The sequence below is a fragment of the Solea senegalensis genome, linkage group LG2 (genome assembly GCF_019176455.1).
Source record: "Solea senegalensis isolate Sse05_10M linkage group LG2, IFAPA_SoseM_1, whole genome shotgun sequence".
NCBI classification, from domain to species: Eukaryota; Metazoa; Chordata; class Actinopteri; order Pleuronectiformes; family Soleidae; genus Solea; species Solea senegalensis.
Window position 1 is genome coordinate 25,915,436 of NC_058022.1, and position 25,217 is coordinate 25,940,652.

Consider the following 25,217-nt stretch of genomic DNA (forward strand, 5'->3'; position numbering starts at 1 on the left):
TGGCGTGACGAGGCGAGGTGAGTAGAGCTGGAGGAAAAACGCCATTAGTGTACATACGGTACATTTGTTTTCAAACCTGATGAGAGTTTGTGATGATGGTGTCAGCCTAATGTGATCCCACCACCCCCACACAGAAATGAACAAAATAAATATGCACATTAGAAGTAGAAACACTAAATGTGTGCTGCGTGGCAGCGACAGTTCACAGTAGGAAAATCCCAGGTGAAAATCAGATGAAAATCATTTGCATGAACTGAACAGAGCCGTCATTACTGTGATTGTTAACACCTTTTCCTGCTGAAACATGGCTGCTGTAAGTAGAATTAATATTGCAGCTACTCTAGATGCATTAAATGCTATGCTAAAGGTCAGCAACTAATTTATACATACACGACTTTGGAGAGTGATTAAATACATATCTGATTTCTGTTATATGGAAATTTTACCACCCTCTCCCCCTTTTTCTCACATCCCTCCTCCCCTAAATATTGTTATACAGTCCAGTCCAGTCCAGTAGGAATATAATGCCGTTTCACATATTAGTTTAGATCCAATTTATTCAAAATGTCTGACATGACATGTCATGACAATGTCGACCATGACATAAACAGTACAATATGGATTTATCCAGTCAGTAACTGTGGTGAACACAATTCCAGATCGGTTGCTCAACAACAAAAGTTGTTGCACATCCAGTATACACAACGTGTCTCCCAGTAGAGGGCAGTGTGTGTACATATGTGTGTGTGTCTGTAAGTGTGTGTCATGAGTGTTGCACGAATTTGGACAGAGGAAACCATGTACACAGGTAACCTCACATTTTCTTTCTTTCAGAAAATCAAAAACACATTCAAATGCACAAAAATGTTCCCGTTTAGTTACAGAGCATCAGTCATATAAAGTTATATAAAAATCATTTATGCAAAAACAAGATTGCGACGAGAGGCTTCATCACCGCTATGTATTATTGGTTATTTGATTATGTTTAAACACCAGCAGAATCTACAGTACGTGGTTGAGGAAAGAAATGAATAGCTATTATTTATTTTAATGACCTGATTTGATGATGCCATGACTGAAAAGGATATATTACAGTGACATAAAGCATTTTCTTGATGATATTAGATGAGCCTTTTTTTTTGTGGCTAAACACTAATATCCTGGTAGTCATGTTATCAGTGACAGTGAGTGTCATGAGGTCATTGTTGACAAAATATCAATACCTCATACAAACACACACAAAAAAACACATAAATTATGCCTTTAAAATAACAAAATAGAGGTATCTATCAAAGTCAGACTCTCTTTCTCTGTAGATGGGGATCAGTGAACATGAGCTATAATGTATCCATGGTATGGATCATCAGTGATGCAAAAACGTAACCCCTTGAATTAGGCTGGTAATAGCTGCCCCTCCATGAAGTATCTACAGCAGATGTATGGCAGATGCTTTCTCTCAGCCTCCTGAAAAACAAATAAACATATGGAAATGTAGTACTCTTACAACATTTGGAACAAATCAGTTTGCCGTGGCCTGATTTCAGCAGAGCAAATGACGAAAAGATAAGGAAAAAAATCAAAAGAAACGTCAGGTTTTCTGGCTAACACGGTGGGTGTGAATGACCTGATGGATATTAATGTGGTAGGAATGAATCATGAGAGTGTACCGGTAGATCTGGCGATCACACACGTCCTCTTGCACTCTTCTTCTGTGTCAAAACGGTTCGTGTTGCCATTGCAGCCTCCGTACCAGAACTGGGCACAGGCATTGGCTTGCTTGTCATAATACCATCGGATGTTATAATCCCGACATGTGCCCTGGTCCAGAACCAAGCCACAGCGAGGGTCTATGGGTGCAGTTTCTGCAGGGAAAAAAAAGAAAAAAAATGTTATACAGTAAGGTTGGATTGCAGAAAAAACTTTTCACAGCCTGTCCACCTAATCCTACTGCAAAGAAGTGACTTCTTCTCTCATCTGAGGCAACATCTGTACCGTCAGTGCTCTCGCAGGAAGGAGCACATTCTGTAAAATCATCCACACTGCATCAAAAATAATTGGCCGCCCTGCTCCTCACTGACATGACCTCATTACAGAGCCCGTCAGTCACAGAGCACTTATGACCCTGGAGGCAGGTGATTAACACTTCACACTCGTTCACTGTGGCTGCTGCAGGAACAGGGACTTCATCTCTGCTACATGACGTCAAAACACATTGGACTGGAGCTTCACTGGAGATTCATGTGTCAGGAGACATCAGCTCACAAATCTCAACACGCCGTACTTCAGATTTGTGACACAGCACTGAGGGATGATGAATGCAGGGTAGGTTCTGCGGCTGATTCTGCGCCACTAAGCGTCCGTCTGCTTTAGCTGCAGTTTAAAGAGGCCATAGCCCGCAAGTGCCAATTAACGCTGCGTTTGGGTGTGTATCTGCGTCATTACCTCGTCTATGAAGCCCTAAAAGTCCATAAGAATCAGTTCAGCCACTGCTGAGAGTGCAGGGTTTTATTGTTTCCTTGAGTTCTACAAAGCGGCAAGGCACTTCCGTTGACTAATAACTTCACTGGCGAATCAGCAGCACCTCCTAGTCCGGGCACTAGAGTCCGGGCACATCCAACTAGGAGGTTTTTGACCATAAAAATGTTTAAGTACACCTCCATATCTCATATAAGTGAGATAGGACCATGCTATGGCCTCTCTAAAACATTTAACTGATCTTTTCAGTGGTTCATAATTTTAAATATAAACAAATGCGTGTTAGACTCAAACTATTGTAATATTAGTTCACACAATGCTGATCAGGACTATACTACTCTTATGGCGTATTTCCACCGGCTCTGCTCACCTCACCTCGCCACGCTACGGCATGGTTTAAGTAGCGTTTCCACTAGCAAAGTACCTGGTACCGAGTACTATTTTTAGTACCTGCTCCGGCGAGGTTCCAAAAGCATGCCGAGTAGGTACTATGCAATGATTGGTCAGACTGCCGGCCACTGAGTGCCGTCACAGGAAGAGACGTCGCACACACAAGTCAAGCCGAACAGTGCCGAACTGTAGATCAGTTAAAACTACTTAACGATCCTAAAAACGTGGGTTAAGAGTCTGGTGTAAAGTCACTAGTCACTCATTTGTGTGTGTGTCGCGTATAAAACAAAGTCACCACAGTTTCACGCAGCCGTGCAGCAATGACTCCACCTATGTTGACTAGGTACTTTTTATTGTAGTGGAGATGCAACCTAATGTCGTGCCGAGGCGAGCAGAGCTGGTGGAAATGCGCCATTACTGTGTCAACTAGTGCATAGAGTGACATTTCCTCTCAAAAGAAAATCTGTCAAGACAGAATGAAGCCAAGAGTAACGTTGCACTAGTAAAATGGGCCAAATGCAAAAAAGGTTGGAGTATAACTGAAAAACTCTAAAGAAGGCGTCACTGAAAGCTTTCTGCAGTGAATTCCACTGCTCAAAAAGCCAGGTGTTGAGCAGTTTGCCCTCTTACCACTGCTGTACACACACAAATGCTCTCTTCGTCAGGTGTGATGAAGGATGCAGCACACACATAATCTTACCTTGCTTGTGTTCATGAGGACCAAGCAGAGGCAGAACAGCAACAAAAGAATCACACTGCAGCTTTAAATTTCACAGAATGAGTACAGATGCAGCTGAACCACGACGCTTATTATTTTCTTTTGATTTTAGAAATAGAACTTTTTGTCTCAACAGTCCTTGAAATGAACTGCATTGAAACAGTTTGTCGGCATCAGTTTAAAATGGCATTGGGAAAGATTCTTCGAGTTGTATCCAGCTGCCCTCAGTCTGAATATTGTGACCTTAAATAGAGTAAAAAATCCACTTGTTTCTCTTCACTTGCAGACTCAAGGATACATTTCATAAGACTTTAATTTAAGAGAGCTCCAGAAGTCTGTGGTTAATAGTTCTACCACAGACACACAATTAAGCACATATTGTACCTTCTTAGAAATGTTTTTGGACGATTTGTGCCAGTTGGCATCAGAGAGGATGAATGAATAATAGGTTACGTGAAGCATTATGCAAAATCCCCAGTAGTCTAGTTTAGCAAACTAATTGCTTCTGAACTTTTCTGAGGATGTTATTTGTCTCCCTGGTTCAATAAAACTAGAACAGACAAACATATTCATATAAGCCTCAGTGAAACTTTTTGTCATTGCCAACAATTTCTTCAAATATTCATTTATTAGTATTGTCTGACTACACGCTTTCACTTACCACCATCTGCACTTGTCACTGTGATCTTAACTTCCGATCAATATATTAAATGGTCAAATTTCAGATTTAGGTGTGTTGTTAATTTGACATAATACTTGGTCTCAGGGCTGGATGTATCACTCAGCAGCTGAGTGTAGAACAAACTTCAGGAGCAGTTTTAACATCACAAATACTTTTAGAAGCCGTGTGATTCCGTCCCAGACAACATGTTTGAACCTTAACTCTGCTATTGACAGAACAACAACTCCCCTGTGTTTAAAAACTATAGGAACCACATCACCCTTGAACTCTGAGGTTTGAGGTGTGTTTCTGGGAAGCGTCTTCATCATTTTCCAGGCAACGGCTTCACTTGTTTAGCGTTTGTCTGTACTTATTAAAGGGTCTGTTGTGTTGTGGTTGGCTGCGTGCATGGGTTTGTACACTGTGTCATGTCTGTGCATGCGAACAGACAAAATACAGAGGCGTGAGAGACGAGCACCTTTGGGGAGAGCAGGCCTTGGAGCAGGAACATGTTTTACGGATACAACTGAAGATGATGTGGTTACATTTGTAGACGATGACGACGAGGATGACGACGAGGATGATGACGAAGATGACGATGAACCTTGGCTACCTGAGGATTCCTCTTTGACAGGGAAAGGACCGAAATCTATTGCTTCCCGGTTGAATGTGTCCCCGCGCTCAGTCCCCCACTTTGTTGTTTCAGTGTGCACGTGCTTCCCTTCTCCGCCCTGATGGAGACAAAAGCAGACACACAACAGTGTAAATCCCATTGTTGCCTTACATTGATACACATTTATATTCTCCTGGTCCATACATGTGCTGTTGCTGTGCTGGATCCTTTACTGCCGTGCTGTGTGATCTCCACCTGGACTCCGACGCTGTGGGTGCTAGTGCCAGAGTTGGTGTTGGTCTGTCCAGCGTTCAGTAATCCCTGTTCTGTCACAGGACGGTATCCATAACCACCGATGGCGTATTTCCCATTGAAGTCATTCCTGTTGCCATTGTAGCCGCTGTGTCCATATCCGTTGTAGCCGTTGGTTATTCTGTTAAAGATCAGCGCTCCATTCTCGTCCTCACAGAATTGGCTGACCAGCTTGGATTCCAGAGCTGAGGGAGACAGGCAGACAGACAGAAAGACAGAAAGACAGAGGACAGAGCCAAGACTTACTGTAAGTGTGAGGGCCACAACTTATGTCTCTAAAGATCACTTTATAAGATGGCTTACACTTAATGACATTTTATTACATCATTTTTTAATGAAAGTATCTTCTGTATTGCTACTTATTTTATGTGAATATTTAGGTTCTTCAGATAGGCTTTGAAAATTTGGTTTTCCCAAAATACTCGTAACATATTCTGTGGGGAAAAAAATCAAAAGAAAAACATGTGTCTAATATCTTATATGTCTAGAATGATATATGTTTGGTTTGTTTTGGTTAATGATCAATACTGACCTAGTGATTTATTTATCATGATTATACCATGACAAAATATTTTAATTTCATCACCTTTTCACCTTTTTTGCTTATTTCAGCATTGTGATATTTTATTACTACTGTACAAATTTGGGCGTGAGCCTCAGCAACTTTGTCCATGTTTTTAAACCTCTTAAGTATTAGTCATATTTATAGATATAGTTATAGTTAGACTATACATAATGACTATATTGTAGTCATGACCATAACAAGGTGCATTTTGCTCTTCAGCATCTGGTGGACAAACTATGGAACTGCAACACGATTTAGCATTTACCACAAACACATTAAGAGCATTTTGTCATTTTGAAAGGGAAGGTGCTCTCACCGGGCAGGGTGTTGAAGTCATCGATGAGGAACATGTGCTCTGTGTCTGGGTCAGAAGCGATCAGGTTCAGTTCTCTCCGGAACTCAGCCTGTGTCGGGTCTGTGGTGTTCACGATCCCCAGGGCAAACATCTCAATGTTAGCGGCGTGTGCTTCTCGTACAGCTATGTCCAGCTTCACTGGCTCCCGTTTGTCCGTCTGGCCATCAGTAATCACGATTGCCACTTTGCTGACTCCAACGCGTGAACTGTAGAAGGCCTCTTGTGTGGCTTTACGAATGGCCGTGCCTGTGTATGTGCCCTCACCCATGTACGGGATGGTCCTTATGGCTTGCTTGATGTCCTGTTTGCTGACGTAGCGTGCTAAGTTGAACACAAGCTTCACCTCCAGACTGTATAGCACCAGTCCAATCCTGGTGGCATTGCGGCCCACTGTGACCCGGTCAACGAGTGCGTTTACAAAGTCCTTGATGATCTCGAAGTTCTCGGGGCCCACACTCTCCGAGCTGTCGATGACAAACACCAGCTCCATGGGCCTCTCCTTGCACTTGATGCCACATCCTGGAATCACATCACATCAAAATATGAGCTCATGACTGAGATGTCACTTTGATAAGGGTCAGTATGTGGAATCTGATCGAGTAATCTACAGATAAGATAAGATAAGACAGAGGCTGAGGTGCAGAAATGGAACCTTCTACTATTACACAGTCAATACTGAGAAGTGACCCTACCGCAGATCTCTTTGATCATTCGAATGATGTCCTCTCTCTGAAATGAACACACCAACACAGTATGAGCAAATGAATAGAAGACAGAGGGGGAAATTAATTAAAATTTCTATATGAAAAACATAAGAACACTTACAGTGAGTCCTGCTTCACCTTTGATACCAGGCCGACCCTAAGATACATGTACAAAAAATAACTGATATAACGCTGTCAATGCCCTGGGTTGCATTCATATAAGGCAATACAACGTGGAAAAGCTCAATAAAAAGACAAAAAGTAATATACCGCATAGACACCCCACATGATTTTGGAAAACAATACAAATAATAAATCAAAACCACGTGTTTGTTTAAAATAAGCTAAAAGCAAGAACAAAGAGCGACAAACAACTCATCAAGTCAATGTTTAAAATGATCTAAGGACACAACTATGTCTACTTTCAATTCATCTGGTGCTTTGTTCCACTTATTTGGTCACATAAAATGCATACAGCTGGTTTACTGAGCTCAGGGTGTTTCTAATGCTACTATTTGCTGAAATGAGTTGAGAGAAAGATCAGAACATTTACAGAGTCAAAGACAATGATGTATAAAAACACTCACAGACTGCCCTGGGGTTCCAGGATCCCCCAGATCTCCTTTGATTCCCTTCAGTCCCCTCTCTCCTGCTGAGCCACGGTCACCCTGCATGGAAACATTTTAGTTATCGCACTTGCGCAAAACCCCACACTCGAAAATCTGAAAACTCACTTTAGCTCCAGGAAAGCCCTCTCCGGGTTGCCCCCTTGGCCCTGTCACTCCCTGGGACCCCTGTTCACCCTGAAAACAAACACAGTTACAAATGAACACTAAGGTAAGATAATATAAGATCTAATTCTATCATTATAATAATAACAGTTAATACTGACAGTTATAACTTGAGGATAACTCAACCTACCTTTGGCCCTTGTACTCCTTGCCCCTGTGGCCCTACTGGCCCTGGTGGGCCAGGTCGCCCTGTGTTACCCTGGAAGACAAATATATTTTTATGTAGCACCATAACAATGCCATGGGAAGTAAAATAGACATAAATGTAAGGTTAAAGGGACAAAGTATGAAAAGCTTTTAAGGAGCTGGTTCAGTAAGTAGTGTTGGGAAACGGCTGCTGCTTCATGATTGGTTTTGATTCTGTGGACCTGGAGTCAGTGAGAAAACCTGCCCCTGGCATTGTGAGCAGTTTGGACGGTGCACAAAGTGACAGCAGATCAGAAATGTGTTTGTGCTTTGTAAATAGTCGAATTTATAAAGAAAATCTGTTCTTTGAACTTAAGAACTAAAGGGAGTTTTTCCCACTCAGCACAACAGTGCTATGAATCAGCTGCAGGAGTCAGAAGCTGAGCCAACTTAAGATAAAAGCATGGATATCTTATTGAAAATGTGCTGAGACACCAAGTCCTTTAACAACTTACACATTGTCATGATAACATTATGATCCAACACATTTTAATGATGAAATTCAGTAATGTTCCTGCCCTGGTTTGAGTTCTTATTAATGACATGACATGAACTTCAGTAGCTGAACGCAGACTATTTATATAACATTTTTCTTGGTTTCAGGAACTGTTTTCTCTTTATTTTGCTCTGCCTTAATTCGATGCAAATGCTTAGTTCAGAGAATACAGCGAGTTTGCATTTAGATGTTGTGTCGCCTCAGTATTCTCACGTTGAACTCTGTTGTACAACAGTCTGAAGGGATAAACACTGCTTGTCTCTGCCCCTATGCTACTGCTGTATACACACAAATGCTCCCCCAATCAGGTCTGATAGTATTGCTTGACAGGGCCCATTTTCAGATGACAGATGCAGCATAGAAATAATGTTACACTGTGAATTACCCATGTGAGTTGATTTTTCAATGTGAAAATAAGGTCCAAATTATACTATTCCTCCAGGACAGAAGCAGCTATACTATATAAAACGTCTGTACACTAGAATCAGACTTCCTTGACCAGATGTAAAATAAATATGAAACACACCGTGAATAGCCTGTTTTTAAAGGTGAGAAATTGTGATTGTTTTATCATATTCAGTTATGGATTTCAAACACCACACTTTTTTTCTGCTCCCTCATTCCCCTCATTTGACATCTTTAATTAAATCCTTCCCACTGCTGCAAGGCTGTGACGGAGCTGGGTCGGTCTTGCACAGACACAGATCTGCAGCCTGCAGGGAATCTGGATGTGATATCTGAGGACATATGGGTGCTGAGAGTGTGCCTCACTCAGGCCTGTTGGGCCAAGTGCTTCTCATCAGACACATATGTCTGTGGAGATTCACACCCTGCACCAATGTGTCAGAGTGCCGGAGGGGTGAAAAACCACGATAAATGCCCTGAACCAATGAAATAGCAGCCTTTGGATGGAATAGAGCCCCCCTGTGATGAAGCGCCCGTTTTTCAATCTGGAACCATGACTGCAGCTAAGATACAATTCTGCAGAGAATATGACTCAATCATGACCACCTGGTTATACATCAAATAAAAGAAGAGAAGGCTTTTGCATAAATAAACACAGAAGAATACTGTCCTTGTCCACGAAGTGTGTACGAGCAGACTCTTCTCTAATGGACTGATTTACAGTTATTTTGGCACTGATGACGTTCGAGGTGATATTTAATATTCCCACATTTTTATAAGTGTATGCACTTCAGGCAATGGCCTTGCTTTACCAAGGCTGCCATCTTGAGGTGCCATGTTTCTATGGCAGCCTGAAGGGACAAGTTTTGAAGTGGAAGCTAACTATGCAACGTTGGCTGTCTCACCATTAAATGTCCCTTATTCTTACACACTGGGCCTTTAAGACAGAGGTAAAAAGCTGAACGTACCAAAGGTCCTTGGAGTCCTTCGCCTGGGGGTCCCGGTAAACCAGGTAACCCTCGGAAACCAACATCACCCTGCAAAAAAAATAGAAAAAAGGAAGATATACGACTATTTAACACACAGCACAATTCAATTCATCAGACAAATTCATTTCTATGAATCTTGTTCCTTCAATTAGTTATATAGATATGGATGGATGAATGGATGGATAGATAGATAGATAGAAAGATAGATAGATAGATAGATAGATGGATAGATAGATAGATAGATAGATCTTTTCACCTTTGGTCCAGGGATGCCCACTCCTTCTGGGCCGGATTCTCCTGGAAGTCCAGGCAGACCAGGAGGTCCCTAAACAACACAGAACACCAAGGAAGAATAGAATTATTGTATAGAATTCAATTATAGAATTGAATAGTTTGACATTTTGACAGAAAACCAGCACATAAGAAGAAATAAGACCTACACTAGCTGTTTATTTCCAGTCTTTATGCTCAGTTCAGCTAAGATGTTTCCTGGCTATTCATATTTACAATACAGACATTGATCCTCTCATTCAGTTCCAAAAAAAAGCAAATAAACCCCTTTAAAGACTTTTTGTCAGCCTGTCCGTGGATTTCTAAAGTTCTGCTGCTGCAACTTTGATAGATAAACATCTGGAACTAATGGACTGTGACTGTGCAGACGTGCAGGCGTATGAGAGGGCAGATGAACGTGTCAGTGAATGAATCAGTTGCTCACTGTAGGACCAGGATAGCCGTCTCCTTTGGGACCAAATGGACCTGCAGGTCCTCGATCTCCACGGTCACCCTACAGCACAAAGATACATGAAAGTCAATCATTTGTTCATGCAAATAATGCAAAATGAATGTGGATGCACAGGTTCTTCATGCTGTTCGTTAAATGCAGGCACAACTGTTTTTAATCTAGAAATACATGCATTTTGGAAGGACAAATCCAGAAAATATGAGTATTGGATCACAAGTATTGGATACACAGTTTTATTTAAATCCATCACTTTTTCATGGTGTGTCACAGGGTAGTGTGTCAGTCTGATTTTATTCTTGTTAATAAAATCCTTATATCCTTATATTTCAGTTGATTTTGAGTGTTGATGTGTTTTCTGAAAAAATCTAACTTTGAGTGTATGTTGTTATTGATTCTTACAAAGCACATTCTCATTTATGCTGAGCCTCACCTTTGGACCAGGTAGTCCATAGCCAGTTTCCCCAAGCGGACCAGGAGGACCACTTGGGCCAAGATCACCCTAGAACACATTTTAGATTTGTTAACACTGTACACAATTGTCATCTGATGCTACAATTTTGACTTGCCTTGCACAAGGACATGAGGCCAAAAATATACATTGAAAAGCCAACTGAGAGAAGTTACCTTAGGTCCAACGATGAAACGGCCTGGTGGACCAGAAGAACCTGTCCTGCCTGGTGCCCCTGGTTCTCCCTGGTGAAATTTATTCCAAGCAAAATCATTACAGTTGATCTTCACCTTTTTTATTACTCACATCTTACACCCTTCTAGGAGTCCGCACACACACACACAAGGACACACACTAATCATGATAAAACTTACTTTTGGACCCGAGGGTCCGGCAATGCCAGGTGGACCAGTCAAACCTCGTATTCCTCTTTGGCCTTGGTCACCCTTAAAGATAACCATAGTGGAAAAAAATTACTAATCTGACAGTGTAGCAGTGACTTGACTTCGTCCTTTATTTTAAAAAGCAAGCACAAGGTATCACTTGTTTTTGCACCTTTTCACCCTGAGTGCCAATTCCAGGTGCCCCCTCCAGCCCCCTAAGACCTGGAGCTCCTGGCTCACCCTTGAAACAAAAACACACACATATGCTTTCATCAAACTAACTATTGATTTTTTTTTTTTTAGATTTAGAGTATATCGGAGCAAGCAACATCTAAATTACTTTCTGTCCAGGGGCCCCATCCTCTCCTGGCAGACCAGGCAAACCCCCTGTTCCTGTTGATCCTGGCTCACCCTGAGGACAAAAAATTGGGGATATGTGTCGGTTCACAGACTGAAAACCTAAAACATGTATATAACATTGCTGCTGATGTGGGTTTGAGTGATCTACCTTAGCTCCAGGGTCTCCAGCCCCTCTCTCCCCTGGGGCACCAGCCTCGCCTGGCAAACCTTGGTCTCCCTACATGATGCAAGAACATATTAGTATTAAACCCTTTAGCATTATCATTTATCTTCACAACGCTGTGAGTATACTGTATAAACACACTTTGGGTCCAGGCAAGCCCTCTCCTGGTGAACCTCTGCTCCCTGTTGGCCCCCTTGGTCCTTCTACACCCTGCAGAAACACAGTGACACAGCAATAAAAAAAAAGAGAAAACTATAAAGCAATGTATCTACTTTTAGAAGTTTGAGAACTAAAAAATATGAATATATCCAGTTTAGAAATGAAGTACTTGCCTTCTCTCCCTGTATGCCTAATCCTGGGAGGCCGAGGGGTCCAGGAAGACCGGGAGGTCCAAAATCCCCCTGTTCATTGAGATAAAAATGGAGGTTAATGGTAACAACTGCTGTCAAAGTATAAAGTAAGACAGTCTGTGCATCACACTCAAATTCCTGTGATTTACTGCATGTGGAAAACACCCACCTGTGCTCTTTGCCAACATCCTGCACATTTACCTTTGGCTTAGTAATGAATATACTAAGCCCTTTACTGCACTGCATGAGTACATTAATGTAGTAAAAACTCAATTTGCCTTTTTATATTCAATGTCACATGCAGCACAGATATTATGAAAGTATTTAGCTCAACACAGAAAAGCCTGTAGACGCTAGTTTGTCTTGATGAACTTCTACAGAAAATTAAAACTAAAGTCTCCTACTTTACTCCATGTCAGCAAGAGCCAAAATATTGCTGGATGGCTGCAAAGATCCCTCACTCATTCCTACAAAGGTAGAGTAGAACTTTTCCCACAATCCAAGCCGACAAGTCTCTTTCCTCTAAAACTAAAAACACATCTCTTTTGACTCTACCTCGATTAAGACAACAATGACAACGACAAAAAAGGCACTTTTGACTAGCACTTTGTGGTTTGACATACTTGAAGCACTTACTTACTTCTAGCTCTTGTTTGTACCCAAATGTTGAAATGCACTTATTGTAAATGACATAGGGCGAAAGGCAGGGTACACCCTGGACAGGTCGCCAGTCCATCACAGGGCCACATATAGAGACAAACAACCATTCACTCTCACATTCACACCTACAGTCAAACTCCTTGCAGAAAGGCCCTTGGTTTTGAATCCGGGTCTTTTTGCTGCAAAGGAAATAGCACTAACCTCGACACCAAACATGTGGCCCCCTTGCTTTATAGAGACTGCTATTTTGTGCCAACAATGTTGAAATGCACAAAAAATGTGGAGCATCTGTTTTACGTACTGAGTAGAAGCTACACAAATGCAAAAAAGACTAACATCCATTCAGGTGAGCGGAGTATTGTAGTCTCACTATTAGATGTCACTAATTCCTACACACTGGACCTTTAATACCCACTTAGTGGCCTTTCAGATGGGAGTCTTATTCAGTCTCGCTGTACTCTACCTTGTCTCCTTTAATTCCAATGCCCGACTGTCCTCTCGGCCCCCGCGGTCCATCTAAACCTCGCTCTCCCTGTGAGAAAGACAAACAGACAGACAGACAGACAGACAGAGGTTATGCTATTTTGTATCTTAAAAATAATGATGACAGATGGTCGGTGGAAGAAGTTGGGGAATCAGCAACAGGCAATGAGGGACACGGGACACTTGGCACACCAATCCATCAATATCCAAAACCATTTATGTATAGGGACAATGCCGTTTAACATAGTCCCAAGACGGAACAAGCTGATATGCTGCATATCTATTTCTAATTTGCAACTCTTGTAAATGTGGAATACATTATAAAAACTGCAAATACATAATATTACAAGACAATAAAATGCATAAATCACAGCACAAATATCACAAGGCACACATTTGTTACTGTTCTCGGTTTTTTTTTAGTACACCTCTGATTTGATTGAAGGCGACATTTAACCTTTAGTCATACCAACTGGTATACATAACACCAGTTGTGTTTCTTATAAATCCAACTTATTATTTGTTTGAGGAACATTGTGTTAGTCCTTATTAGAACAGGTCTTAGTGTGTGTTTCTCCTCCAAAAACCTCTCCATATTTGCATGATAGCTTCTGGAAAGAGGGAGAACCAGCAGTGGTGCTTTCTCTGTGCGTAACTGACCAATTCATGAAGTCAAATAAAAGAATATATAAAGAAATATGATTCAAAGCACAGTATTCTGGTGTATTTATCATAAAAATGTGTCTAGAGGGGATCACTAAGTATGAAAAGCAGGAACAGAAATATATTGAGGGATTAGATCACTAATCCAAGTTGACAGTAAGTACAATAAAAAAGAGTGCAGCTTAATTTCTGCCTGGGTATGGCTCTGCAGAGAAGTGGTTATCTCCCCCAAGACAATTCTGCCGTCTTCTGAGGTCATCCAAGGACGACAGACAGAAATACAGTTCACACAGAGGAGTGTGGTCTTGGCAGAGAAATGCTGCATTTGCACGTCAGCTCCAAAAAAGTATAGATTTATTGTCATAACTTGGTGATTCCCGTCTTGGGACATGAGCTCAGCTGCTAATGATGTAGAAAAGGGCTAATACTGCTGATGAGCTCAGTGAAGCTGAGGCCTGTCGACACATGTCATGTGAAGAAAGGTGCTTTAGAGTGAGAACGCCATCTGTGAATCTGCGGTGAGATTTCATGCTGAGAAAAAAAGGGGGAGAAAAAATGAGCACCCTGAGGCCGATCTTTAAGGATGTTCCTCTGCTGAAAGTAGCTGTTACCATCCTCAAATGATAAATTGGACAAAAGCCTGAGGCGAGTAGAAAAAGTAAGAATTTAACCTGAAATAAATTTCCTGCACCTCCCAATGTAAAGCCATATTGTTAATGTTGTAACGAGGCCAAAGAGTGATTGCACTTTTCATTACCACACTTAATCCAACTGTCTGCATCTGTCAAAATGACAAAGAAAGGCTCGCACAGAGCAACCACTCACAGAATTTCCACTGTTAACAACCGCCTCTGCAATTACAATGTCAAAACTCCTCAGTGTTGACTTTCTTCACTCGGCGATACACCCATGCCATGATCTGTCTGTGCATAGTGACTCTCTAGACAAAAATGAAGGGAATTTAGTTTTTCTAAATATATTCTTGAAGTGTGGTTTTATGAGGTATTGACACACAGTCAACGTTGCACCCTGTGTCTGTAACATGGAGATTTGCTCTCACCGAAAACAGGGACACGAGAATGTTTAGTCACCAATTAATTAGGCTTAACTGATCAAATCTATGCCTGGTTTAGTTTATGATATCTTAAGAAGATAATGCTTTTATTATCTTCTTATCTGCCTTTTTCTAACTGGAAAATAAAGTTTGTGCCATATTGTAAACTCCCCTGCACCAACATCCATTGAGAAAATCAGCCACTTTCAGTGCACAGGAGCTGTTAATCCACTGCTGCCTCTATCAGTCAGTTCAAATGTGTTATGTTGTGACTCTTGTGATGGAATCCTTTGTTAGGATTTACCTAAATGACATAATTCACCAAGCCAGGCAGCAGCAGACAAGCAGCTCCGCTGTCATCATAAAAGTGTCGCAAAGTAAAGCTGATGTAGATCTTGTTAAGTGAGACGAGGGTTTCTGTATTTGTTTGTTTGAAAGCTGAATCAGCTTGTACCTCAGTCTCATCTGTAGAATGTATGCCTGTGTTGCACCTGTGTGTCAGCCCATCTTGAAAAGACACAGGAACAGGAACAGACTCATTCTTTCCTCTGAGTCACTCCTGTTTCCTGAATTACGGCTACATCTTCAGTGTCAGCGTGTTCTCATCCCTCTCATCTTGTCTTCTCGTGGGAATGACGATCAATGAACTGGATTATATCATAATGTGATGAGAGCCATATTGCACTGCAACAGTTGACTTTGGCCTTGTTTCCCGAACTGTACTTGTTGTCGATTTCCTGACATAAGGCACTGGAATCTGGAGCCCAGACGAGACCTTTGTGCGGTGGGTTGGTGGGTGAAGTCAAGAGAAATGCGTGAAAAAAGGGTCAAGAGGGTTTAAAGCCCGTAACTGGCTCCAGTGCTCGAGTCTCCCAGGAAAATAGTGAGCCCCATGAGACTAAGACATAAACAACGTGAATGAGAACTCACCTTTGGTCCAGGAAGACCCTCTCCTATTGGTCCTCTCTCTCCTTGGACTCCCTGCGGCCCTTGAGGCCCCTGATTTAAAATAAAAGCATTTGATGTCAGACCTAACAAGCTTTGATTTTCTCAAAACAGATTTAAAAACTCAATTCATTGTTTATGTATAACAGTGATGACAATTTAACAATTAAGCACGAAATTACATCTAGCTGCAAATATGCTTTCAATGGTAAGAAAATAAGACTTTTATACACATTTATATTCTATTGTATATCACTAAAGCTAACAACCTGCAGTACATAACAATGCTGCTCCAGTGGCTTCAATATGGATCATCAACTTGTGAGATTGATAACATTTGGCTCTTTACTCACCAGTGGTCCTGGCTCACCAAGTCCAATATGACCGGGGGGCCCCGGTTGCCCTTGCAAACCAACATCCCCCTGTGGAGTTTGTAATAAAGTGTCAGGAATGCACAAACAGGGAAACGCACAGGTGGATTATTATGTTTTCATGACTTCATTTTCCAAAACAGCAAGGTGCTAGACTCTACCTTGGATCCCGGAAGGCCAATCCCTGTTTCTCCTTGAATTCCAGGTGGCCCAGGAAGTCCCCTATCCCCCTATTAAAAGACAGACAGGGACAGACATGTGCAAATACATGCACACAAATGCAAATAAGTGCCATTTAGCTGTGTTAATCGGATCCTTGCCTTCACTTTGACGTGACTAGACAACCACAGAGCCATTCTGGTTCTACTTCCTCTAATAATCAGTTCTTTTTAAAAGGGGAGAACAGATGTGTAATAAAGGGTTTTTCATTTTATTGGAAAATAATGCAATTATTCTCTGAGACGCTGTAAATCTGTGATGTTGTGCAGCAGTGGGCTTCTTTTAAAGACATAAAGAGGGCGTGGAAATCTTGTATGTGCATACCGGCACCTCTTTTTTCCCCCTTACCTTGCCCTTTAAGGCAAGTTGGAACAATGTTTAAAACCAGACATTAGTCTGCCACTCAGGTGATATAGGATGACAGCCAGACAATCAGCAGGAACATTCTTCCAAAATAATTAGGGAGGGAGTGAGAGTGAATGTGCATTTACAGCAAAATTGGCAGCTGTGGGACAAGAGAAGGGGGCTAATAAGTATGGGACAAACAAATATGGCTGACAAGGTAATAACAGATAAGGCACTTCAGATGGGTTTCAAATATTTCACTTGTGATGGATCATAACTCTCACATACAGTTGGTATTCAAATATATGGTCACCTGTTAAGTGTGAAGGGTTATGAGAGACGTAATAATGCCCATAACAAAATGATTTATTTACTGTATGTAGATAATTATATCTACTTAGTGAGTGTAATGGTATTCTGAGAACAGAGAGGACACTGAATTATGTCAATTTTTCTTTCCACTTCATATTCTTCCACACATGGCAACACATGCACCTCTGCCCTGCCACAGGTGAAAGGTTATTATTATCTCTGTGTCACTAAATCATTTGACGTGGACAGCTATAAAAGACTTAATTTAAACCAGACCAGGAAAGACACCCAGTTTCCTTTCGATATGCATCTGGTTTTGTGACTGTAGGTCACTTTTTATCAGTGCACTGAGACAGGAGAAGGAGGGTTCACTCACATATGAGGAAAAAAAGAAAATGGAAGGAGCAGAACGTCTGCTTTAGTTCGATTTCTCACTCATCTTTTATGCACATCCTTGGTTCACACATTTTAAACACTGGTTTTAGCATCAAACACTGGCAGAATACTTACTTTTTTACCCATCACACCCTCAGGTCCGATATCACCAGGTGGCCCAGACAAACCCTGAATTGTAAAAAAGAATACTTTAGAATTAAAAAAAGGTAAAATAGATTATTTGCAAACCGTCTCAGCTTAGTAACCATATCTGGGCGCAGTAAATCTGTCATCTGTCATCTTTAGATTTCATTACATGCTACAGTGGCATGTGTGAGGTTTGTAAAGACATACATTTAACGAAAACCTTGTGGTAGCCGATATCCGTAGTCTGACTGATTACAATTTCTGCAGTGATAATTTGGTCTAACTCCAAAAAAAAAACAGTTAAAAAAACTTTTAACAGTAAATCACAGAATTACCATGTGAGTTAATGTTATAATGCATTATATCACATATGTAGCCATCACAATGATGCTCAGAGTCCGGAACACTATCTCCAACCGAGAATTCCAATGAAGTTCACCGAGTTTGTGTTAATTAACTATTCAGGCACAGCTAATGCATCGATGCTGCTGCAATTAGTCATCTCAGACATTTGAATCAATGAATAAACAACCCATTGTTATGGTGAACTGAATCTGTGCTACGCTTGAATGGCATTATGTAACACAGTGGATTTGATGATAAATGGATGGCTGATTTCACCTGAAGGCCACGATTTCCTCTTGTGCCAACAGGACCTTCAGGTCCCTGGAAAAGACACAAAGATATATGATGATCCCGAATAATACATTCAATCAACTACATGACTGAGACAATGACAATAAAATGAAAAGGCAACATACTCTGTCTCCCTTAATTCCAGGTGTGCCACACTCCCCTCTTTCTCCCTATAAGAGAACAAAAAAAAAGTTATTTGGCACTATTTCAGATATGCCATCCAATTGCAGAGTGATTTTACATGTGCTTGTACAACTATGGGATAATCAGCATCTTCATTTGACCACAAATCTTAAAAGAAAAGTCACATACACTCATATTTTTATAATTGTGCAAATATCTCATAAAATCTGTCCAGGGAATGTCCATTTGCACCGGAAGCACATAACATGGGATTTGTGTCGTAAAGAATGTTGGGGTTAAATTCGTTCAAAGTAAAAGTAACTAAAGATACTTGCGGACAGGCGTGACATTAAACAGAGATGAAAAACCAGAACAAAGAGCAGTGATATTTCCTCTTGTGTGTGCTCCGTTTTATAGCATGGTACGTCTGGAAAACATAATTCTAACACTGTGGCAGATTTTCTGCCAGCGTGGGAACCTTATACTTTGACAAACTACAGAGAATCTAGAGTAGAGTCCATACAGTACCTTCTCTCCTTTGTATCCTGGTTTTCCCTGTGTATACAAAACAGTCTTATTAAGTCCAGAGAAGACAGATTATAACCAAACGCAGGATAAAGAAGACCAGTCTCTTTTTCTTTTACACCAATAAGTGCATTGAAGAATGAAACAAACTGGACCCTCATCTCACCTCTGCTCCCTCTCGACCTGGAAATCCACTGAGCCCACCTTCTCCCTACAAAAAATAAGGATTTGAGTTTTACCACCATGATGAAACAAACCAGCTACAACGTTCCCTGGATGGAGATGTGGTTTGGTTTAAAAATGACAAGTAACGATCACCTTTTGTCCTTTAAGACCAGGACTACCATCCTCTCCAGAACGGCCCTTTTTGCCCTGTGGAGGAAAATATGACACATGTGAAATGTGATATTTCTGCATATTCTCCAACCATGTCTCTTCAGCAAATCTGTGATTTGAAATTCCCTGTGTGCAGCCTTTATTGTCACGCATGCTATGTATTTTTATTTGTTTTATGAATAGGTATATTTGAGTTTATCTTGTCAAAGAAGATTTTCAGTCATTTTTCTGATTCTAATACTCACCCGTCTCCAGATTCACCTCCTCACCAGTTAGTAACAATCACATAACATATCATTTTGACCTATACATTTTGACAAAGCTCTTTTTCCTCATAAATTTAAATTTTGTATTCAATGTATGTTCTGCAATGTTAGAAATACCATAAAACAAACCTTCCCTGAACCTAATAACATTTTAGAAAGTGAATGCTGGGTATGTAGCGCAGTTATTTAATCATTAACCTTTGTGTCCCCAGTGGTTCCTGTTCACTGTCGTAAAAATAACGCTCCTATGAGCCGGAATCATGTGAATGCTATTATCTGCAGTGTTTTGAATACAGAATAATAAATTTTTTTTTATTTTGTGTAATTCCATTTGCATCCATATCGGTGTAGAAAAGCAAAAGATCAACACGTTCACCATAAAGGCACATTGTGTCTAGGTGTAATATCATAATGGCAAATTAAGCCAGAAAGTGTTGTAACAACAGCGTTATATTCATTTGTTAAATATGTCACTATAGCTAATCTAAGTAGATAAAGATCAGCTAAAACGATAATGGAATTTTCCTTTTGATGTCTTCCAAGAAGCGATAGATGAAGAAATTGACGAACGATGTATAAATAGCTTAGCCTTAGCCTTGCAGTTGTTACAATGGACAACATGCAGTTCAATCCAGAAACATGTGGGAAGTCAATCATGGACATAGACCAGTGACTGTGGGAGCAGGAAAGGGAAATGTATGTTGTGTGCGTGTCGACCACTGTGTGTCTGCAGCCCCTGATGTGAAACAGCTTTTGTTTGGAGCATTAGGTTCAAGGGGGTAATTACACTGTTCTCATCCAGTGGAAATACATCAAAGCAAAGCCACAACGTCTAATTGTGGTCGACATTCATGATACCAAAATAGGGAGTGTTCATATTTGCAATATCGTGACTTTGGCGGACAAAGAACTCCATGTAACATCTTTATTCTGCATGGGTCCTCACGCTATCTCTAGTGGCTGGCTTCTTTCAGCTGACATGATTTAGCCTATTTGCAATATCCATTATCTGTTTAGGCCTGTTCCCAGTAAACTGTAAGAGGAATGCGAGGCATTTGGTTAACTTTCACTCATGCAGGGAAACAGAGATTCTCAAAACTGCATATTTTACCCTCCAAAATCCCTGCAATTATGTAGTCAAGGGGCCTTTGTAAGTTGTGTTGTTGGTTTGGGAGTAATTGCCCTTATTATAAAATTAATCATATTGTATAGAGGAAGTGTATTTCAAAGGTCCAATGTGTAACATTTTAAGGGGCTCTAATTGCAGAAATTGAATATGCTACCCATAAGTATGTTTATATAATAAGTGCATAAGTGCTTTGAAATACAAATAGTTATGTACAGTATATTGTATCAGCTGCTATAGTTTTGGGACATTTGGGAATTGCTGTCTTGTTGTATCGTTATCGAAATCCTTGAATAGGCTAATGTAAGTACATCAAAGTACAGGACATTTGTCTCGTTGGTTTTAGATATTTGGATGCAGAAATATGAAATTGTATAGACATTGTTATTTCAAAATGTGGTTATCCTCGATTTACCTCACCAGAGTTACTTAAGTGCAAAATTTGCAATTGCAAAAAGTAAGCATAGGACAAATACTTACAGGAGGGCCGCTTGGTCCTCTCTCACCCTTGTCACATGCACACTGGCTCTGGGCCAAAGGACACTTAAAACACAAGCAAGGAAGAGTCAGACTCGTCTCGCAGACACAAAAACCAACATATGTGCAGACAGACCGCAGACTTTTGACTTACCCCTTCGTCTGCCAGTGCCGTCTGTGGAAGAAGAAACACAAGAATGTGAAGCAGGTGTGAGATTTAGTTCACATTGTTGATGTTGACTGAAAAACCTCACCAGGAAACATTTACATTTAAACGTGAGCCTAGTCACAGATGTCAGACCATCTTTTGTGCTTGTGTGAAAGTTCTAAATATGAACACCTGCTAATCATGCATCCAATTAAATAGTTTTCCAGTCACTTTTCAAGTGAGCAGACTCACATCCCGCACTTCCTCTTGCAACAGCCGGAGTCCTACTTTTCACCCGAGCAGTTCCGTTAGTCTTCAAAGCTAACCGCATACTTAATGCAAGGGGTAATGATCCAGATTCCACTGAGACCAAATACAAACCACATGCACTGATCAAAAAAGTAGCCTCACTCAGCATCCAGGGGGTGTTTTGCCGATAGTCTGTCCATTTCTAGAAGACGGAGCAATGCAGTTGAATGCTATGACCAAAGATAAAAGACCATTTCCTCAGCTCAGGAACAGAGGATCATGCTTATGACATACAGATGCTGCATAGGGAATGAGATGAAAGTTGCTGGGCTCTTCCATGCCAGCAGAATGTAAGCTGTCTGTCTGAGAAATTTAGGAGGCTCTGAACAACTTTCCTTCTCATCATCGTTTTGGTGTGTGCCACTTGTATCAACACTGGTTGACGTGGCAACCGGGGAGGTGGTTGAAGGATGTTGCATGCATTCATGTTCTCACTCGAGTCTTAATGCAGAGCACATGTTACTGCCAACAGCCTGTGTGTAGGATGTTGCTGCGCAGCACATGTTTTAATTATCTGAGTAGAAGTGCATTGCTGGTTTGTAAAGTAAACCCAATCACACAAGTGCAGACAAACTTTGCCTCCCACTGCATGTAGGGCTGAAGGAGAACTTTAACTTTACTGTTTATTTGCACAGCGAATTTCATTGTATTTTGTTGATTTGGACACAGAGAACATACAGTAGCAGGTGTATGTTATCGATTCAATAAGCCAAAAAAAAAGGCAATTATCAAAGATGGCACAGTGGATGATCTTGTTGTGTTGTGTGGAGAGGTCACAGACAGTAACATTTTATCAATTTGCAAAAGGCCTGTCTGCATTACAATGTTGTAGCCTCTACCTGTCTTAAATCGTTGCCCTCAGGTAATAAGCATAATTGTTAAACATCAATTTACCTGTGTGTGAATGCCAAAGACATGTACAGACATTAAGCCAACAAAATGATTATACAGTGTGCAAGTGTGAGCAAGTTATCTACACTCAAAGAAAGCATATTCATTTCAGTCAAGTCTGATATCTCACTTTAATGAAAATATATTAACGAGGAGACTGTAAGGGGATTATTTTGTGTAAATGATAAAATCTCTGTTGCAATACCTTTCTGAGCAGAGCTCATTTGTCATTTTAATGAAACTTCCAGGAATGATAAAGGCACAGTCACGGTTAAAGCAAGACTATGTAACCTTTGTTAAAGGGGCAAAAAACTGTCTTGGTACCCTGGTGCTTCCTGTTTGGTCACTGTTGTAAAGGGGCATCAATAGCAAGACAATCAATCAATAAGACATCAATTACTTTTCCTCAGAGCTTTTGTTGTGTCATGACATAATGAGTACCCCTGTGTGTTGATATTGGGTGAACACTATTCCCTCGATTGTTTTGGATTAAAAAAATGCAGTTTCTTGATTTCAAAAATCAGGTACATATACTGAAAAGTTGACTTTGAGCACTGCAGTTTCTCCATAAATGTTTGTGTGGAAGTTAAAACAAATCTATTGACGTTTATATTTTACTTACGATCTCCTTTATGACTTTGTCCACAATGCCTCTGTCCTGCAGGTTGTGAAGGTAGCGGGAGGCAGGGGAGCTAGCGATCAGTCTCAACTGAGCCATATTGGTTGACTCCTTGGCCTCAGGTGTGATCCCAATAGTAAAGAAACGGATGCCCTGGTTCTTTGCGTCAGCGACAGCTGAAAATATGTCTGGGTTCCTCGGGTGTGAGATGCCATCAAAGAGCAGAATGGCCACCTTGATGCTGCTGGGCGCTGACTCCTCCAAGTAAATGCGGGTGAGGTTGGTAATCGCGTAGGTGGTGTAGGTGCCGTGACCGATATACACGATTGGGTTGATTTGGGCCTTGAAGTTGTCGATGCCTTTCCACTGTTTGAAAGTCTGCTCTATGATTACATGGCTGCTGTACTGAAGGAGGGCTGAGCGGGAAGCGAGGCCCCGGCCAGTCTGCAGCCGGAGGCCCTGCAGCCGGTCCATCACTTCTGAGGCAAAGCGCTTCTCCTGGTCATGGTTGTCCTTGGCACTCTCGGAGCTGTCGATTAGAAAGGCTAACTCCAAACCGCAGTCCTCGTCAATGAGCGCTAGAGAAGAAAGTGGAGCGAGAATTGAATCAACCAAGTGATAGTAAGAATTAAAGCACTTACGCAGCTAAGAGATGCAATATTTTCTGGCCAAGAGTTAGAGCCTGAGATACCACTCTCATGCCGGTATTACACTGGTCTAACTAACTGTTTCCAGTCTCTTTGCCAAGTTATTCTGTCTGCTGGTTGTAGCTTCTTCTAACTTTCTTGTCAAGCGTTAGATGACTGAGTTAACTGCATACATATATTGTTTCCTCTTTCTAATAAAGTAATTTATCTCTGTCATATCCATCCAGTTAAATAAGACCAGAGTGAAATTGTTATGTGTGGAGCCAAAAGGGGAGAAGGTGATTTACTGGCTGTTTAGGCTCCATAGGTTCATGAAAGTGACATATCATTTTGATGTAGAAATAAAACTATCTCAGCTTGGTGCACCAACCTTCAGCATATTGAAGGAGGTCACATATCTAATATAGGCTGAGGATAAATCACATTAATCTTCAAGGAAATATGTCATGGAGAGAATGTGCCTGGGGAAACAGGGTTGTTAGCGAATAAAACATTTGGGTAACAGAGCACTGAGTAGTCACACAGGAGATGGATGGTTCTGAGAAGCCTGAGAGATATGATCAATCCAAGTGGATTCTTCAGTGTCCTTGTAGAGAATCATGTTCCATTTCTTCACCCTGTGCTAGTGCTTGTTCTGCAATCGTGGAAATATGTACCACCTGCACAGCACTTTCTAAGTAAGCGCATCAGCGGAAAACAGCATCTTTCTGGATCCATATGGAAAACTCTTAGACATAGACCATTTTTACACTTACACTTGCTATTTTGTGTTAAAGAATTGGATGGATATAGCTTGGTCTTCTTCTTGACGGTCACCACCTCTTCTTCGTGGTCTTCTTCATAGTGTTGTGCCTCAAGACTCTGTAGTCCCCACAGCAGAAGGAACCAGATCAGTGAGGGGACCATGACTCCCCTAACAGATACAGAGAAGACAGAGATCCATACATTTTATTACCCACTGACAAATCTGCACACACTCGAGAACAAGCTTTAACGTGCATGTTGTTTCAGACCCCGGCATGCATAACTCACAGTGTTGCTGACTTAGGTCTCCAATGTGATCAGCTCTGTATAGCTCTCCTGGCTGCGAAGAAGTTCACACAGAATATGAAGTGCAAATATGAAGGAGAGATTCTTCATTCAGAGATTGGTGCTCAGCCTCAAAGTCATCCAGAATCTGCAGGTCAAGTAGGAATCATGTAGCAGCAGCAGCAGCAGCAGTGTGAAGACAAACGTTTGGACTGTTATCTGACTCTCATGAGACTCAGTGTGAAGACATTGCAGTAAATGAAAGGAGGACCAGCCCTTTTTTTTAAGATCACTCCCATATTTGGGACAGAGGGTGGAAGAACTCCCTAAACTTGACAGAGCATGCACACATCACACACACGCACTTTTTTATAGTATAATATTTACTTTGTTAGCCATTCTCTA

General features: G+C 41.1%; 1 protein-coding gene across 1 annotated transcript; it reads right to left on the bottom strand.

The window, feature by feature from the left end:
• Positions 1-539: 539 nt before the first annotated feature.
• Positions 540-25,047, bottom strand: LOC122783215 (collagen alpha-1(XXVIII) chain-like). Its single transcript, XM_044047909.1, has 36 exons — positions 24,816-25,047; positions 24,539-24,696; positions 23,140-23,714; positions 21,324-21,344; positions 21,173-21,235; positions 19,283-19,336; positions 19,131-19,175; positions 18,968-18,994; positions 18,442-18,486; positions 18,302-18,346; positions 17,669-17,722; positions 16,444-16,512; positions 16,265-16,333; positions 15,897-15,965; positions 13,230-13,298; positions 12,089-12,157; positions 11,898-11,966; positions 11,742-11,810; positions 11,574-11,645; positions 11,406-11,474; positions 11,225-11,296; positions 11,027-11,095; positions 10,833-10,901; positions 10,376-10,444; positions 9,917-9,985; positions 9,640-9,708; positions 7,715-7,783; positions 7,528-7,596; positions 7,381-7,461; positions 6,915-6,950; positions 6,782-6,818; positions 6,051-6,608; positions 5,062-5,354; positions 4,723-4,975; positions 1,668-1,862; positions 540-1,464 (listed from the first exon to the last, which is right to left on the bottom strand). Exons 2-36 carry the CDS (start codon positions 24,687-24,689, stop codon positions 1,457-1,459), a joined length of 3,720 nt encoding a protein of 1,239 aa, XP_043903844.1. The 5' UTR covers positions 24,690-24,696; positions 24,816-25,047; the 3' UTR covers positions 540-1,456.
• Between the last annotated feature and the right edge of the window lie 170 nt (positions 25,048-25,217).